Source organism: Gallinula chloropus (genome assembly GCF_964237585.1).
Source record: "Gallinula chloropus genome assembly, chromosome: 12".
Lineage (NCBI taxonomy): Eukaryota > Metazoa > Chordata > Aves > Gruiformes > Rallidae > Gallinula > Gallinula chloropus.
In genome coordinates this window covers 20,322,232-20,338,753 of record NC_140097.1, presented here as the reverse complement: position 1 = coordinate 20,338,753, position 16,522 = coordinate 20,322,232, and the positions used below count along the sequence as shown (strand labels likewise).

Here is a 16,522-nt window from a genome sequence, read left to right as displayed (position 1 = left end):
AATAATTCACTTTGCTGGTGAATGATCACCTTTCTTCTCAGGCATCTGTTTCTTTTTTTACATGAATATTTTCATAGTGATGGTATGACTCAGTAGAAAGAGGCGGTGTTGCTAGGCAGCAGTTTGAGCACTTTGCAGATGCCATGTGATGGCAGTAAGCTGCCTTGTAATAATCCATTGGTGGCAGTATTCCTGGCTGAGGTTCTGTATTGCACAAAGAAAGCAGCATCTCTGACAGGAGCAGATGCTGCCTAGCAACTGCCAGTGCTCCTGGACCAGCCTGAAATACCTTCACTTAATTGTAGTGTAATTTTGGGAATATTCAAAACCTTAAGTGTAAGGGAATGCTTTCAATCTGAAGTATATTTTGCTTTCTCAAGGTTTTGCATAGAAGTTCATAAAGACCATTAATAAGGTCAAAAAAATTCTTTAGCCCTCTTCTAAATCGTGTATTTTGTTTAATCCCTACTCTTCAATTGTAATGTTTGGATGGCTTTTAATCAGCTTTTGATAATCTTGTGTGTGTGTGTGTGTGTATTGCATTAGTGCCTGGCAATTCCAATCGGATTAGAGCCCTGTTCCATGCCATGTGTGCCAGTATAGTCTGAGAGAAATGTCCCTTGCTGTGAGAACTGCATGTTTTATTTACATAGTTGGGTTTTTTCTAGAGGATAATTGGGTATGTCCTCTCCCTCATACCAAAATTCTTTATATTGTCCATCTTGCTTAAACAGCATCATGTTTTGGAAATGCTACACCTGGGTTTTGTTTACAAAGCAAGCAGGGAACATACTTGCTGAATGCGGCCTGAGCTTCCAAATAAATCTGCATGTCTCTAATTCCTAGCAAATAATCGAAACCCTCATCCACATTTGATCATTTAAATTATGTGAAAGATATACTGTGAAAGTGAAAACATCCTTCTAGGTATTTGTAGGGTAAAATGAAAATGTTTTCTTTTTAATTTCCTTGTGGTTCTGTTCCCTTGTCAAATATTATCAGAGTCTTTACTGTGCAATCTATGAAGCTGCCAGGTTTAATCAGGCAGTTCCACACAAAATTAATCATATTGCCCTTTAATTTCAGCACAAATATGTGAAGATTTTTCTCCTTCATAAACTAATTTTTTTTTGCCTTTTAAATTATTAAAGCCACAATTTTCTCTTTGCAAGAACTACTCTTTTTTTTCTGGACAAAGGTTTTGTAGCTCTGAGAAGGGCTCAGACTGGAAGGTGTGTGGTGGTTGAGAAAGTGTTCGTTCCTTGCTGCCTGGAGACATGATTGTGCAATGCAGTTACCTCACAGGAAGGTAAAGCCAAATCTTGCCTCTCTTCTGTCTTCTCCTCTGTGTGGTAATGTGTATCCCTGTTTTGTTTACTTGTGCAGTCATACCACCCTGGCTTAGAGACTTCTGCCTGCCCTATGTAAATAGAAAGAGTTAACGGCTGTCACCCTTCTTGGAAAATAAATTATTAAGAAGAGGTAGTTTAGAGGACACTAAAACCATAAATACTGTGGAGTGGAAGAATTCTGAAGACAGTTCCCAGAGGTGTTGGTGGTGCTGGTTCAGAACGATTAAAGAACACTTTCTACATGATGCAGGAGTGAAGCATGGAGTTCTGGGGTGATGCAGATGTTAAGATTTCATGTGGTTGAAAAACATTTGTGTGGCTCCCTAGAAGAAGTGTAGCGTGTGCTATTAAATACAACTATAAAATTAATACTGATAAAACCTTCTACTTTAGGAAGTCCCAATCTGCAGATGCCTCAAGCTGGGGAAAGCTGTATCCTTGGCTTGTTTTGATACCCTTCCTTCACCTCCTCCTTTCGGCCCCTGGTAGGGAAAAAGTATCCAGAGCCATCACTGCTGCAGTGACCCTGAAGTTATGTGATATGGAGCTTTTGTTATCACCTAGGGATTACAGGGAAGAAACTAAAATTCATGTTATTCAGCTGTTAAAACTAGCTTATACTGTTAGAAACTAGACAATTACAATAGATGAAGTCTTATTGAAAAGATTCTAATTAAAGATATACCCTCATCTAATGCTCATTTATCACTCTGAAGTCATTATATTGTTGTCTTAAAAGTTCATCAATAGCAATCAATCTTAGGCTCAGTGATTGACTTATAATCCATGTTAACTAATAATAGTGGTAACTAGTACTAGTTGAATAGGAAATTAAAACTCTTGCAGTGGTGTTTATGACCAAGAAATCACAGTAATTCATTATGTGTGGAGAGAATTGGGGTAGGAAGAGGTCTTTTCTGGTGGGAAGTGGTTAATACCACTCGAGTATTGCTTTGGTTAGGAATCTTACCCCAGTTTGAAAATAAATGATAAAGTTATGAAAACTAGTCAGGAATTCAGAAAACAGCTTTTACCAGTATACTTCTATTCACATAATTACTGGTTTTCAGAGTGATGGTCAGTTCTAAATCAAAAAAGAAATAAAAACCACTTCAGGCAAATGAATCTTACTATAACATTGGCAAATTAAGCAGAAACCCTCTCAAGATGATGGTGTGTGCTGTAGTTGTTGCAAAATTGATTATATACTTTTTTTATAAGGACCATGAAACTTAAGAGTTTATGTGTTTACATGAGGACCAAGTTCTTGGCTGGTGTGACAGATGTATGAGTCTGAAATACAGCTGAGCCACACCAGCAGGAAACTTCAGAACATTGTAGCCTGGAATGCAATTCAGTGTCTGCTCAGTGGGGTTATAAATTGTTAGGATATGGAGTTAAGCAATTTGGATGTAGGGCAACACAAGTGCATCTATGCTTCTCCTCTGCATTACCCTTGCTGTCCCTTCTGAAATGACTTTGGTCAGAGATCTGCTAAGGGCATGATTAATGCATCACCAGAATAACTGCAAGTTGAGGGGAGTACAAAGCAGTTATAAAAATTAAATGGCATACTTTAAGGTGAAACACTTGTCTTATGTTCTGCTGGTGTCATCTAAAAATATTGCAAGTTACCAGAACTTTAGGAAGACAGATGAGGGTAATAACGAGTTGAGAACTGGAAAAAACTGTCACAAAGGCCAAGAGGAGTTGTCTTTTGGGGAGGGAAAGGACAGGAAAAGGGCCCTATTCCTTTATGAAATAAACAAATCAGGTTTTGGCTGAACTGATGTGTTATATTGTAAATAGAACTTTATGCAGTGTCAAAATGTTTTTGTAGCCTTTACTACAAAGTGTAGCAGTAAGTTGAAAAAATTAGGAAGTATATGAGAAGGCATGTACCCATGCCAGTGCATTGTGCTGCAAAGCATTTTTATGTATGTCCTAAGAAAAAATTATGTTTCAGGGGACTTTACACCCAGATGCTGTGTGATCTTTATCTGGGTGTGTTGTGCTGGAGAGTACTGTGGCATTTTCCTGTTCCTTTTTTTGGTTTTGTTTTTTTTCAATTTTTCAATGGAAAAGTGTGATCCTTTACTATGTTTATTGTGTAATTGTTATAATCCATTTGAGAAGAATGATTTGTGGAAGCAGTGTGACCCAGGTGAGACTGGGTGGGGATGTTGGGACATAGGAAATTGAATTGGTAGGAATTACAAAAGGAATATGTGTTTTTAAATTACACAACAGTAAAAATGAAAACAGGGCTGTTGTTTAGATGTGCAGCAGGAAGTAATAATGACACAAAGGAAATCTCATGCAGCCTTCCTCTGTGAACTGTATCCTTTTTGTCTTAATAGTATTGGGATGAGGTCACAAGTTGATAGATAGCACGGGAGGACAAGCTCAGGCTGGGAGTCTGTAATAAGTGTGAGAGAGATGGTAGCAGCCTGGACACGTGCCCATCTCATCTGGTGTCCTGCCCATGGTAGTGACCACTAGCAGGTGTTTGCACTAGAGTGCCAATAGCAAGATGATGTGTGTGATGCTTTCTCCAGACGTCAGTGTTTCTGGGTCAGGGACTTGCTGAGCCTAAAGTGGTACATATCCATTAATTTTCCCTATTTGCTTTTAAACTTGAGTGATTTTCAAAATTTTTTAAAAAAATTCTTTTATCAGCCATGGCATCTGGTGAGGGGTTTCACAGTTTATGCCCTGTGTGGAAGAGGACTTTGATAAAGTCCTGAACTCTTCTCTGCTGTTTCATTCGACACTGTCCTGCTTTGTGCACTGGAAGGGGGGATTAGCAGTTGTTTCCAGTTCACCTTCTATGTACAACTTACCAATTATACTCTCTCCACCCCTTTCAGTTGTCAGTCTTACTGGTAGAGCCCTACCTTGGTTCATAATTAAGCTAATAAAAGCCCTTATGCAGGCCGTGGTATCTCTTGTCTCACTTCTTCCTACCTTTCCTTACGCTGTACTGTACAAAGTGGCAAAGGGAAAACTGGCACATGGGGGGGTGGCTGTGAATTTTATACAGTACTGTGTCTTCTCTTTTTTTTTCTTTTCCCCAGGGTAATATTCTACTGCAGTGTGGGGAGGGTGGGGGGTGCTTGGCCGTGGATGAGCTTTGAGCTTATGACAAAGACTCTGAATAACATTCAGTGCCAGTGTCTACCCTTTTAAAAAGTTGATTCCCCATACAAACAGGAGGGGAATTGACTTTTTAAAAGGGCAGACACTGGCAGGACAAGGGGGATGGATTAAAGCTAAAGGAAGGAAAGTTTAAATTGGTTATTAGGGGGAAGTTCTTTACAGAGAGAGTGGTGAGGGGCTGGAACAGGCTGCCCAGAGACGGGGTGGATGCCCCGTCCCTGGGGGTGTTCAAGGTCAGGTTGGATGGGGCCCTGGGCAACCTTGTGTAGATCCAGGCTGGAGGCTGGTGTCCCTGCCTGTGGCAGGGGGGTTGGAGCTCTATGATCCTTGGGGGCCCTTCCAACCCAGACCATTCTATGATTCTGGGGTTTCACTTGGAGTGTTAATCACAAGGGGAGACACAACTGTTCTGTATGTGAGGTTAGAGTTGTTTGTCCCTTATGAAACACCATGCAGATGAACTAAGCCGTGTACGTGTCAGTTGTGCTTAGGTCCACCTGCAACTGACAGTTTATCACCCTGACTAGTTTCAGTGGCCTTTCAAACTTTGTCACTTTTCTAAATGATCAGCTTTTGGATCAGACTCCAACAGAGATGCCTCTGGAGCTCGCTGGTCGATGTGTCTTCACGGAGTCACGCATCTGTTTCGCGTCGCTCTGCCACTTACTTCTCAGGGCAGATGCCATCCTGCTTCATCACAGCCAGGCTGGGTTTCAGCAAGAGCTTCTGACAGGGGCTGTTTCGGAATAGATTTTGTAAGACCCACTGCGTTGTATCAGCTGGATCTTTGTCCATATAGCAAGCAGCTCCTTTAGATAATCTATCACAATGATTCAGTAGGCTGTGTGAAGATGTATTGACCCTTTCTTAAGACGTCATGTTTACCTGCGTACCCGTATTCTTTTGAAGCAGTTTCTCTTACGGCTGTTGACTTGCAATGCAGCTGCTTCTGCTGTGTCAAGGCATGTCCATAGGCAAGGGGAACACTTCTGAATCCGTCCGCCCCTGGAGCTTTGGCTTTCCAAACTGTCACTGCAATGCCATCTGTTCTTATATGTAATACCCCCCAGTTCCTGCTCTCTGCTCCAGCTTGAGAGTAAATGCCTGTGCAGACTACTCTGTGCCGTTCTCATTAATAAATTACAGCAGGGCAGAGGGAAGGGGTTCTTTTGCCATGGCCCACTTTGATACAGTTCCAATGCCAGGGTTAAGAAACCTCTGACTTGGAGATCATTCCTGAAAGTGGTACCTGGTGCTTTTTCAAGCCGTTCCTCTTTGGCGGAACGCTGGTTTTAGCTGCTGGCTGAGATTGTTTTGTGAGGAGGGGGAACTATGACCTCTTTGTAAACCTGAATGTTGACGAGGGGGTTCATATCTGAAGAGAGATACTAGGTATTTCAGCAGCCTGTCCTGGAATCCAAGAGGGGTTGTTCAGCCCTGTTAACCTGTGGGTAAAAGCTCTGCTGTACACACATCTCGATGATGAGTTATTTCTCTATTCTGGTAGCTGAGGGGATGGCTCCTGGAAGAAATGATGGAGACTCATTGATTGGGGGACAGTTGTAGATCATATGGTATAAAGAATTTCTCTGTGGAAAGGACAGAAGTCAGTTATTGGAGTCCTCTGTGTAAATAATTTTCTCCAAAATTGCTAATTTATTCCATATTTCCCATGTGCTTTTGTGTTCATGTTTTTCAAATGTTACTGCTAGGAACAATGTGGGTTTAGCTTAAAAAAATGAAAATAATCCATAACTTTGGAAGTAGCCTTTGAAATCCTATATCAAACTATAAAAGAGCTTCAAATTTCTAGGAGGCATTGAGTAGGGTGGGTGTGGTTTAGATTTTGTTTTGTTTTGGGGTTGGGGGGGTTGGGTTTTTCTTTGTTTTTTCTTTCAAAGATGTTAAATTATGTTCTTGTTATATAGTTTTAACAAGATACAGTTTGGTGTATTGGCTCAGTTTATCTGCACTCTCTAATTTTCCCTGACTTTCATTTAGTGGGTCTGGGAAGTCAACTGGTCTTGAGATTTGGCCTCTGTTGCTTTGAAAACATCCATATTAATAATCAATAGGGTGTATGCATAGCAAAATTATCCAACAAGAGACTCACATAACTTACTGATGATTACAAATTTATCGATGAAGGATTCAGATTTCATATGTCTGTATTAAGAATGAGGGACATGAGGTGGATGTTGTTTTGGTATGAGAATTTATCTTCTAATTGAAAATTATCATCCAGATTGTATCTACAGCTGATGGGATTGGTTAATTTCTGTTCTGTGTTTTTTTCTGGCTTTATTATTATCTTTTCACTTTTTTGACTGAAGTAGACCTAAGAAAAGAGCTTTGCCTAAGTACTCTGTATTCGAAAGAGCTGATGCTTTAGAGTTCTTACATCAAATTTTCTTTGTGTGACCAGGAGAATCCTTTTATAAATGGGGAGTCTGCATCTATAAACTAGCAGACCTGTTATAATTACTTCTTGGAAGCCTAAATATACTGAAGTCATTTTTCCTGGCCATATTGTAAAAATTCATTCTATCAGCAGTTAAGAAAAAACCAAGCAGTGCTCTCTCTTTCCTGGTACCTTTCCTTCAGCTTTCACTCCAACTTCACTTCTTACTGCTATGTAATAGGCAAGTATCTGATAACCAAAGAACTAGTAGGTGCATCAAATCTGTGTTCTTTTCTGGTTGGATTGTTTATTCAGTAGGATAGTAAGTAAGTGTCATAGGAAGCCAGCTGTTTGCTTATTCAGAACTTCTAGTGCAGTGTTAACATGCAGTCATGTTTTTCAGACTACTGTTTGTTGGGCTCAACTGAGTAAGATCAGTCAGTTCTTAATCTCTCTCCAATTCAAACTACTCTCTTGTCTGCAACCACTATTACTCACGTGCCCTGTGAGTGGTGTCTCTGTGTCATGATGGTCTTGGCATATTCAGAGACATTTAAAATGACTTGGAAATTGCATTTAATATTATTATGTATTTTTTAAATAATCTGGGATCTATCATTGCTGTTATAAATAAATGCATCTTGTTACTGTATTATCATCTATCCATATTTCTGGTGTTTTCAATAGTAGCTTTTCACCCGTAATTCATACTCGAATTTTTTAGTATTTTCATTGGTCTGAGAAAAGCCCTGTTATTTTAATATAGGGATATATTTTACAAAAAAGGACAGATGTTTGTACATTTTTGATTTGGTAAAATTTCCTTTAAAAAGCCCAAACAAAACAACCAACCTGTGAACATTTTCTGTATTTAGAGGGTGCTGCCATGTAAAATGCTTGAGGGCCAAGGAGAAGGTGTAGGGGTGTTTGCTTGTGGTCTGCCAGCTCAGTGTTTGGCAGTTGTCATGTCCCTGTGCTCTAGGAGAAGCATTAAGTAGTTTTTCTTGGGTTGAAATCCGTGTTTATGATTTCTTTGTGCGTGAAGAATGAATCCAGAATGCTGATGAGCTCAATGTTTTTCCTGGATTATGTTGTCTGCATTACTCCAGTCTGGAGGCAATTGTGATGTTTCTCCTGTCTCTGATATAAACAGGAATTTAAATCCTCATTTGGGAGTTGGACTTGATGATCCTTATGTGTCCCTTCCAACTCAGGATATTCTGTGATTTAACCAGTGGTGACTTCTGCTGTGCTGAGAGAACAGCTTAGGTTTGTTGATGGAATCCCTAGATTTTCCCTTGCCATTTAAACCCTACACTGAATCTCAGTGTGGACTAGCAACCATTCAGTGCTGTTTGGTTCTTTTCAGATTGTTATTCAAATTGTTTCTGGTGTAACTCCCCCCTGTGTGGGTGACTGCCTGGCCGTAGTTCCTTGCTCTTTCTTATCTTTCCCCTTGTGAAATGAGTATGTGTGGTCAAATCGTGGTTTATTTTGAAGGAAGTGTTTTCTATGTTTTTCTCATTATTTCTTAGAAATTCAAGGTTTGAGAAACACACCTTTTGGTAGCTGGTAGGCTTAGTTTCCATGGTGTTCTTTCCCTGGACTTCAGACTTTATGGTTAACTGCTTTACATTCTACAGAAAGAGCCTTCAGCCAGAAGGGACTCAGTGGCTTTGGCACAAAGATGTTCAGGAAGGAGGTGAAATGCAGCCCCAACACAGGGGAACATCTCAACTGCAGCTTGAGTGTTGGCATTTAAAGGGGGAGTGTTCCCTTAGTTGAAGTAATGCTGATGCCCACTGGACATCACAGTTTAAAATGCAAATGAACAGGCATTATGGGACTGGAGGAGGGCAAATCTTACTGGCAATTCGTCCTGTATGTTTGACCTGCCCTGTTTTGGGTCCATGTTCCTATTGTATTTTGGTAAATACAGTTAAAAAATGTAGAATTTACACAGTGGTATTTAAAAAAATTTTTTTTAACATTTGTTTAAAATGTATATAATTTAAAAATTTATTTTTGAAATTAAGGTTTGTTTAGCAATTTTTATGGTTGCATTCAAATTTTATGAAACATTATGGTGGGTTCTTATTTTCCCTGGTTAATGAAAACAAGATGCTGAAAAAATATTGAAGATACATGTTGTGTTAGTGCTTGTGAAAAGTATGGATTATTAGATATTCTTTCTATATCTAATTAAATACAATAATGTATGATTTTTTTCAGTGTGTTAGATACACATTAAATGCACTTGAAATACTTTCAACTTGGAGGAAAATAATTCCTGCAGTTGACTTCCTATTACGATTTTTGCAGTTGGGACTGCCTGTTCATTGATGAATTGTGTAGTAGAGTAAGAATTGTGAGACAAGGAAATCTCTGTAAGCAATAAGAATTGGGGTCTGGTGACTAAAGTGATTACAAGCCTTACTTAATTCAGCAATCTTTTTAAAAGCACAGCTTTTATCTTGCTGCCCATCTTAATTTCTGATAAGGGCTGAAATAAAGATATCTGATGGGGAAGGGTTGACTGGCAGGTTTTCTGGGCAGCTATGTAATAGCTATTTTTATGTAAGGAGTGAGCTCAAGTGCTGTGCATAGAAGGAAAAAAAATCACACAAAGATTCAACCCTCATATGTCTCTCTCTCCTTTTTTTTCCCCACCCTCTAGTGATATGCAGCTTCCGAGGAGCTGTACCGCAAGGCTTGGTCCTGGAACTAGGTGAAACTGTCCAGATCCTAGAGAAATGTGAAGGTAAGTGTGATGTCCAAGAAGGAATCCCATTTTTTTGTATAACAATATACAAATATCTTAATCTAGCAGATTTTAATAAGTTGTTTGGAAATCATGATGCATCAAATCAAAGCACTTGAATAAAACCTAATCTGACCCACTTTCCATAGGAAAGGCTGAGTGCTGTTGGCACTAATCCAGTCTGATAGGGGGTCAGTGTGTTTTAAGTTAACCATCTGTCCAGAAAATCTTGAACCCTGACCTGATTGTTGTATTGTAATTGGGTTTTACAGTGAATTTTCATCATGTTAAGTATATAATCACTATATTTTTTTACTATATTTTTCCCAGTTTTGCTGTTATGCATTTGAATTAAATGTATCTGTGTCTATTAGAAACATCTGAAAACATGAAAAACATTAGTTATGAAATAAATTGGAAAATAATTTAGGAGCAATATTGGAAAAAAAAACGTAAAAGAATATCAGTTGGGGGGAGAGATTGCTTTGCATTTATCTTCATGTGAGGGGGGGTTTTGTACCTAAAGGAAAATGCCATCATAAATGTTAAAACTGTAGTTCTTTATGGCTTGAGATGTCTCTGTGTGAATAAATTGAATGTCCTAATCCTCTGCTTTGTTCACATGAATAGTGTGATTGAAGTTGTATTTTAAAGGAGAATGATCTTTATCCTAGTGCTCCGAGTAAGCAAGTGGTGTAAAACACGTCTGTTAAGAAGTAGGTTGGCAAGATACAGTATGAGAACACGCTGCACTATTGTCCAGGATGAAATAATGGAACGTTAATCCTCAAGTGTTAAAGTAGAAATCAGATCTACAAATTTGAATTCCAGATTAACATTGCACAAAGTTGTAGGGCTTTTTGTGTTTGTTCAGTTTACAGTCGTTTTTCATCTCTGGAGTAAATGTTGCTTGTCAGAAGACTGCTTTTCTGCTCTCATGCCTAGAAGTCTTTTGCTCTTGATGTTTTTTCTTGTACTCAGGTGTTCTTTTTACCTACTGACTCCAATTTTCATGAAAAAGTGCCTTCTTACATGCTAATTTTTCTAGAAAAGTAACAGCTTCTACGCCTGTCAAAAATTTTCTGTTGAATGAGAGTTTTGCAGTGCAGTAGTGATGTTTGATTCATGAAGGAGCATGCTGTAAACAATACCTGTAGTATTACACCTGTAAATGATAATGTGGTGGGGTTTTTGTGGTTGCTTGGGTCTTTTAATTGTGCTGTAATGGGCTAAGCTTGATTTATGAGTGTTGGTTGTGTGAATTAGTACCTGGTGCAAGCTTCAGAAAACATTATGACTTTGTATAGGATAGAACTCTTAAGGTAAAACGGGGTGTATTGCTGAAAGCAGTTGTGGTCTTTTCAAACCAGTTCTTGTAATCAAGGAAACTTTGAAAACTCGAGGAAATAAAAGTGCAATCTCAAAGGAGCAGGTTGCTTACAGAAAAGCCGAAGAATAATCCAATCTCTCTGTACAGTGTTACAATAATTAGGCTCTGTATATTTCCTTTGCTGGTAGTTTTGAGGATGATTTCTCAAAGGCAATTCACACCAGCCTGCAAATCGCTGAGAAAGGAGACCCTCAGGCAAAGTGTTTTCCTGAGTGGAAGGAGATGTTGGTATGGAGGGGGTTTTTTCACTTTTGTTTTTAAGCCCTTTGTCCTGTCAGTATGGATGAGGTGCCATTAAGTATGTAAAGAGATACATTAATTGTGATGATAACCCCTGCAACTCCACAGTATGAACGTCATCTGAATATTCAGATAGTCTGTGTTACAGCTCTTGCATGTGTGAATTATGCAAAAAAGCACACTAAACGGGCAAAATAGGTTCTCAAAAGGAAAAAAAGTAGCTGTTGATTAAGTGCTCTTGTGTAAGTGGTTGTTAACTTGGTCCTTGGTTTGCCTTGCCAATTTAGACTGAAACATGCTTCATCATCTGTTTCGGCATTGTTTGCTGGGGATTCTTTTGTCATGACAAAGTGGATAAATTAATGTTAACTCATGCAAATACGGGTCACCACTCTGAGAGTCGAGGGAAGATCCATAGCTGTTTCAGCTTCACCTCTTGGAATAGTTTGTGCATAATTCTTTACAATAGGGACTTTGCTGTCTCTGGTAAAGGGGTTCACATGCATGCAAACCTTTTAGTGATGTGAAGAATGATTTCAGACGCTTGCAGAAGAATTCAAACTAGTTATACTTCTGCATGTGCTTAGTTTTAATCATAGTGACTTACTGAAGGAAGCAAAAGAGCAAGTGCTCCTTTGTTGTGACTTGTGTAAAAATCACTTGCTGCATTTAAAGTAATTGAGTGAAAGAGTAGGAAATTTTCTATATCAAGTTCTTGGGTGCCTCTGCAGCTAATTTTATATATATATTTGAAGAGTAAAGGAACAAATATACACACATATGTGGATGTGTATTTGTCTCTTCAAGGCTAATAAATGTAAGTACCAATTGATAACACTTTCCAATATTTTTGTGTGGTTGTCTATGCATTTTTTAAATAAAATACAGTGAAAGTTGCCTTTGTTCATATCCTTGAAATTGGAACTTTTGAATTTCGGTCATTTATTGTGCCCATCTCTGTGTGTACTTTAGACCAGGCCACAAACTACTGTTTTCTAACCTTGTCTAAATCTGACCCACACTTCCCACTGCCTGTCCCCCAAGAATTCAGTACGACAGGGTTCAAACCCATGGCCTTAATGCCCGCCTTTCCTCTGAAGCTGTAGAAAGCTCCATCCATGTTTTCATCTAATGTTATACTATCTCTGAAGCATGTGCTGTTACTTGTGTAGTTTTACAGTTACTGGTTGCACAGGGGACTCAGAGATCCTCAACTGGTCTCACTGGTAATAAATATTGTTCAAGATACCGGTTGTACATTGGGGGTTGGACCCGATGATCTCTCGAGGTCCCTTCCAACCCCTATGATTCTACATATGCTTGTCTTTCATTTTCTCCTCTCAAGCCCCTTCCACTTAATATCTTGCTGCTGAGAGAGAACTGAAGCAGTAAGTGGTGTTTATTGCTTTACATGCCAGGAGCTGTATGGCAGTAGTATGCCTCCTATAAATGCTGAAAGACAAGGTTTTCTTTTGTCTTGTGACAAAGCATGAGCATAGTCATAGTTTGAAATACAGGTGGCCTGTGTGTTCCAAAGAACACTGCCTTTTTCAAGTGATGTGGCTATTGCCCTGCCACTGGGAGTAACTGGTGGTATTGAGAGTAAATTTAAAATGTCTGTTTTGCCCGTTTATTTTTAGTGCCAGGGAGCAGTTTTATTTAGATTAAAACTACTACAGCTTCAGTGACTTTAATTATTGCCTTGAGGCTCTCATATAGTCACTGAAGAAAAGAAACAGTAACTGATGCCTGAAGCACCAGTTCTGAATACTACCCTGTCCATGCAAATTCTGGTATCCACACAAGTATTTTTTTACATGGTTTCAGTGTGTGTGTGTTAATAACAGTGTTCTTAAACAGTTTAATATATTTAAAGTTTCCCTCTATTATTCCAGCAGTGACAGTGTGGCTGAATGAAGGCTTTCCAGTGTTTGGGAGGCTTTTATACAGCTGATACAGCTTGCAGTTAGTGTTTCCTTAAATTTTTGAAGAATTGGGTGTGCTTTTGAGAGGTGGTTTCATTGCCATGGTCCCGAGATGTAGCATACAGATGAGTGAGGAATCACACTTCAGACTCTCATTCCTGAGGGAGCAATGCAGGTCTCTGCTCAGTGCAGCAACTCATGCCCTTCCACCATGAGTCAAGAGCTGTGCTGTGGCTGGCTGGGCCAGGTTGACTCACTCCCAGAAATCTGGGCTTCCATGAGAATGTTGTCTCCAGTGAGATATCCCTTTTCTTTACATTTTGCAGAGTGGAACTGAAGGCTCTGACCCTCACAGCTGCTCTGGAAGATCTTGCCTTACAAACTAGTCTTTTGGGGCACAGAAATGGTTTCCTGATGGCCCTCTATTTGGCTAGGACCAAGATTAAACACATTCTCTCTACTGCTTTGTTGTGGTATCTCTCTGACTGCATTATTAGCATATTCCTGTGGTTCTGCTGGCATGAGGCTGCTCCCTGACACAGTGTTGGCAGGCTGGGTTGAGTATTCATCTGCTGCTCGTCCTGTCCTGGCACTGCTCAGGGCATCAAGCTCAGAACAGAGTGGTCTTGGCATTGACTGGTTTTGGGATCAAGAAGCTTTTGTTCAGCACTTTTACCATGCCTCTTCTGGGTCATTTTGAGTACCTTTAGCTCTGCACAAAGGTACTCTGCAGCCAGAGTAAAAGCAATCGTTTGTTGGCAGGTATGCAAAGATAGCTTCCCTCCAGACTCGGAGCGTTACACACAATACTGCAGCATATACTTATTTTTGTAGGACAAAGAAGGTTTGAGTTCCTGTAGCAGATTCTACTAGCAGTGCTTTGAGAACCAAATTTAGCTTTAGAATTTAATGTAAATACTGATGTAATTTATTGTCAGAACTCTGTTCGTCAAGAAATTCCGAGAGGAATTTTTTCTGCAGTGTGCAGCTGATGCTGCTTTATTCAACCCAGATATCTGAGCTTTACTTTTTCTGAAAAATAGATCAATACCTTCCAATTACAGCATTTTTGGTTCTAAGTGCTCAAAAGCAATGAGCATTTTGTGTGCCAGATCTGTTGTTGCTTAAGTGGAAATCTGAAAAGGGTTACAGGGTGGCTTTTAGAAAGAATTTCCTGTTTTGCTCAAGGTGGTTTCAAGTAAAGATCAAAAAATGTGGGTAGCTCTTCTCGTCACTGGGATTAAGAGATTGAGATGTGCAGGCCTGCCACAGAGCTCCTTTTGCAATTTAACTAGGATTGAGCTATTGCTGAGACTTCTGCGCGCGACCCAGCTTTGCAAAGACTGCTCTTCAGTCTTCATCTGAAAGTGTGCAGGTTTCTGTACTATGCCTTTGCATTTCCCACACTGTTTTTCCATCTGTACAGGTGAAAGATGCCTTATTTACCTAAATATTTTCAGTCCTGTCTCTTCAGAGGCCCTGTTGTATGGTAGGGTTCAGAGGAGCTGAGCAGAGAAAGCCTAATACAGCTGAAAGTCCCAGAACAAAAGGGAGGATGGGGACATGTTCTGCATATACTGCTGAGTAATTTTGCTTTTATCACTGGCTTGCTAGTAACCTACAGTGTGAATATGTGTATAGAGAATGCATTTTGAAGAAAAAGGTACCAGCAAGTGGTGGTCTTGTTGTGCAGAGGCAACAGGCACAGTGGGGTACTTTTCCTTCTGTTTTTCTCTGTTTTTATTACTATGGAAGTAATCTTTGAGGCTTTGTTTGCTGTGTAGGGTATACAGAGGGCAGAGCTGTAGAGCACCCACCTCTGTACACACTTTCCTTAACGTGTATCAAATGCCATTAGATGGTGTTGAAAAAAGCAGCTGCAAAGGTTTGTTGTTTTTTCCTGGGTTTTATGTTTTGCCTTAGAAGCATAATTATGTTTAGACACTATGGTAGGTGTGGCTGTATTGCTTCAGGTAGTCTTCTGGTTTCTTCTGTGATATATCGATTAAACTTTTGTCTTGGGCCTACTGAGTATATAAAGTGTGAGGTGTTCAAAATCAGATTAGAAAAGCATCTGTGATTCCTGCATGGACAGGTTCTATTTTACTGAGTCATTGTGTGTGTCATACTATCAGTCCCTTTAAAACAAACACACACAATGCCTTGCACCTCTGTTCATCAAAATTCATCATGTAGTGACACCCAGAAATGCCCAGTGACACATTAAGATGCAATCCAAATGGCTGCCTTCACCCCCAGCTTCTCACAAACGTTCAGACACGGCAGTGCTGCCGTTAGTTGTCATTGTGCTGTGATGTAAGCAGGAAGCCTATCCTGTGCCCCTCTTCCTGAGTGATCAAAGAAAAAGTTTCCTTGCAGTGTCATCTGTGTCACTGAAGGTATTTTTGCCTGTTCTAGGATGTCTTAGTCATTTTATCTACTTTGACTATGAGATACACTTGAAATTAATCAGATTTCTTTGGGATGTATTTAGTGTTATCTTTCCTATCCTGAACAGGCCACTGCTTATACATGGTGCTCAATAGACTAGATTTTGGGTTTCTTACAGCAGATGAAGTTCTATGCTATAAAATATCCCTTTGGCTGACTCAGGTCAGCTGTCCCAGCTGTGTCCCCTCCCAGCTTCTTGCCTCCTCATAGCTTCTTGCTTCCCCCTAGCCTGCTCTTTCAGGGCAGCACATGGTGGGGAAAGAGAAATCCTTGATGATGATGTACAGGCACTGTTCAGCAGTAGCCAAAGTGTTGGTCTCTTACCAGCATTGTTGTAGCCACAGATCCAAAACACAGAAGCAGGCTGCTGCTGAGAAAGTTAACCCCAGCTAGGTAGACCCAGTACAGTGATTCATCTTTTGAAAACCAGTTAGATTTAGCTGTTTTCCACTCCCTAGGTCATCCACTACCTCGAGTGGTTTGAGAATATTCTTTAGCTGTTGGAAAAGGAACTGGGGGAGGAGGCATTGTGAGCATGAAGCAGAGTCTTTGTAGGGATTTGTATGTGTTCTAGCTCTGGTCTTGCCCCTTAACTTAATCTGTTCCAAATTCTTATGAGTTACTGATGAAACAGACAGTTAATCTGCTCAAACTGTGGATGCTCATGAGTGTTGTTTCACATTCTTACAAAACTCTTGCTACTTCATAGCCATGTTTTCTTGCTTCCTGATTTTAAATCCTCTTTTTTTCACCACTTCCTTGAAGTCAGTAATCATTTAAAGGCCTTGTATCATCAGAAAATGACAGGCATAATTCTAAAATATTACTAATTAACTATTTGTT

The 16,522-nt window shown here is 39.8% G+C and overlaps 1 protein-coding gene across 1 annotated transcript in view; it reads left to right on the top strand.

Moving 5' to 3' along the window:
• The window catches only part of DOCK3 (dedicator of cytokinesis 3), a gene marked incomplete at its 5' end in the record, with an annotated part of 199,231 nt that overhangs the window by 10,732 nt on the left and 171,977 nt on the right, over positions 1-16,522 (top strand). The window contains one exon of the mRNA XM_084269630.1: positions 9,590-9,673. Within this exon, the coding sequence (XP_084125756.1) occupies positions 9,590-9,673 (84 nt within the window). The remainder of the gene's footprint in view (positions 1-9,589; positions 9,674-16,522) is intronic.